The sequence below is a fragment of the Sitodiplosis mosellana genome, unplaced genomic scaffold (assembly GCF_009176505.1).
Source record: "Sitodiplosis mosellana isolate CC-2019 unplaced genomic scaffold, AAFC_SMos_1.0 Smas_scaffold_5631, whole genome shotgun sequence".
Lineage (NCBI taxonomy): Eukaryota > Metazoa > Arthropoda > Insecta > Diptera > Cecidomyiidae > Sitodiplosis > Sitodiplosis mosellana.
Window position 1 is genome coordinate 1 of NW_022600873.1, and position 1,848 is coordinate 1,848.

Genomic DNA, 1,848 nt, shown 5'->3' on the forward strand with positions numbered 1-1,848 from the left:
CTTGGTATTTATCTCTTGATATGCAACTGTTTCTGATTTCACCAGCAATCGTTTACTTAATCTACAAATTTAGAGTGAAAATAATGCCAATTTCGATACTTCTAATCTTGGGCTGTGTTGGTTGTATGGTGGCTACTCATCTTAAATACGAAATTAGGCGCAAGTAATGCATTTAACCATTTTTTGAAATTATTTAACATCGAATTAACACAAAAAAGTTTAAAATTACTTTCAATTTGATTTTGAACACATTTTACAGAATAATGATGGAAAAAGCCATTGATTCAAAAGCATACGTTCCCATGCATTTACGATTTTCACCATGGTTGATTGGCATTATAACCGCATACATTCTGTTTGAAACTCGGAATAGAACGATACGTATTCCAAAAGTAATGTCCATTCGCATATATGAAGATTTGTTTAATTGGTTTTTGTTCATTTCAAGTTTTTTTCTCTTGATTATTGAACTAATATTTGTCGATTTTCGATTAGATTTTCAACATTTCTGCTTGGACGGTATCTATCGCGCTGATGGTGGTTGTTGTTTTTTTTAGGTATCCATTGCAACAGACTGATTCTACAGCAACACCACTTGAATATGCTCTGTATGATGCATTGAGTCGTATTGTATGGTCAATTGCTCTATTTTACATCGTTTTTGCTTGCGTGAATAAATACGGTGGCTGTCTCAATTGGTTTCTATCCCACCCATTGTGGCTACCACTTTCACGACTTAGCTTTTCCATCTATTTGTTGCATTATTATGTTACTGTAGTTATCATGGGCGGAACGAAAACTGCGCCCGTTTTCACCGAATGGAATCTGGTGAGATTTTGCATCTTTTCGTCAAATCAATTCATTTGAAGTGAATAATGTGTAAATGATAACAATGATATTCTTCTTAGATCTGCACGTTCATCAAGGTTGCTGTGATTACGATTCTCGTATCTATCGTTGCATCGCTTGTATTCGAATCACCGATTGTGATTTTCGAGAAATATCTATTCGGCTCAACAAAATCATCTCGGCAAAATAACGATACCGGTATTGAGAAAAACAGAGCATAAGACGAAAAGAGAGTGATTTATTGTCATCGAATTGATTTTTGAATTTTTCCTTAATTCAATAATACGTGGGAATTCTGTAAAAAATTGATACTGAAAGAGAAAAATAAATAAACTGAATCAATATATCAAAACTATAAAACGCATTAATTTTTTTTTCAAGAATTTTGCGAATAAATTTAATGTCTATCTTGTTGCTTTTGTTGCATTTTCTACTTCGTTTGCTTTCACAATTCTTCTACTCTTGAATTGTGGACTTTGAGGTTTCTGTTTGCAGCTTACAAATTGTATGTGCTAAATTTCCGCATGCAATTCATGTATTTGACCGCTGATAAAAGTGAATGTACGTAGTTTTACTTTTCCGTACACAACGTGTCAAGGGAAAGTATAGGAATTGGTCCCGAAAACTTTTTTCGCAAAATTAGCTTAGATCATCATAAAAACTCATGAAACGCGTAGAAAACCACTTTTTGAGACACTTTTCCGTTCGTGTGCCGTCGTCGTTGTCGTCGTTGTCGTCGTTGTCGTAGCTGTTTGTTTTGAGATAATCAAAATCTGGAAACGCCAAAAGTTTTGTATTCGAAAAACTTAGTTTAAGTTCGAAGATGAGCCATTTTCGATTTGATCCTGGGGTACTTGCCCTAAGAAAAACCTCAAATAATTGACACTTTTGTATGGGAGGTATCCGTAAATCGGCTCCGATTGGCTTCAAACTTTCTGGGAATACATTCTTTGGGAGAAAAATAAGATTCTGTAAGTTTGAAATCAATCGGAATCGATT

The 1,848-nt window shown here is 34.4% G+C and overlaps 1 protein-coding gene across 1 annotated transcript; it reads left to right on the forward strand.

Moving 5' to 3' along the window:
• The first annotated feature begins 12 nt into the window (after positions 1–12).
• Positions 13–1,133, forward strand: LOC129572864 (O-acyltransferase like protein-like). The gene is made up of 4 exons (XM_055452977.1): positions 13–163; positions 260–392; positions 496–828; positions 909–1,133. The coding sequence occupies exons 1-4, from the start codon at positions 21–23 to the stop codon at positions 1,068–1,070; spliced, it is 771 nt and encodes a 256-aa protein (XP_055308952.1). The 5' UTR covers positions 13–20; the 3' UTR covers positions 1,071–1,133.
• Positions 1,134–1,848: the final 715 nt, after the last annotated feature.

Excerpts from the sequence above, each read along its gene's own strand:
- LOC129572864 (XM_055452977.1), top strand. The coding sequence starts at position 21 with ATGCAACTGTTTCTGATTTCACCAGCAATCGTTTACTTAATCTACAAA. Across the intron at positions 164-259 it reads AAATACGAAATTAGGCGCAA|AATAATGATGGAAAAAGCCA; the intron begins GTAATGCATTTA and ends CACATTTTACAG. Across the intron at positions 829-908 it reads TTTTCACCGAATGGAATCTG|ATCTGCACGTTCATCAAGGT; the intron begins GTGAGATTTTGC and ends TATTCTTCTTAG.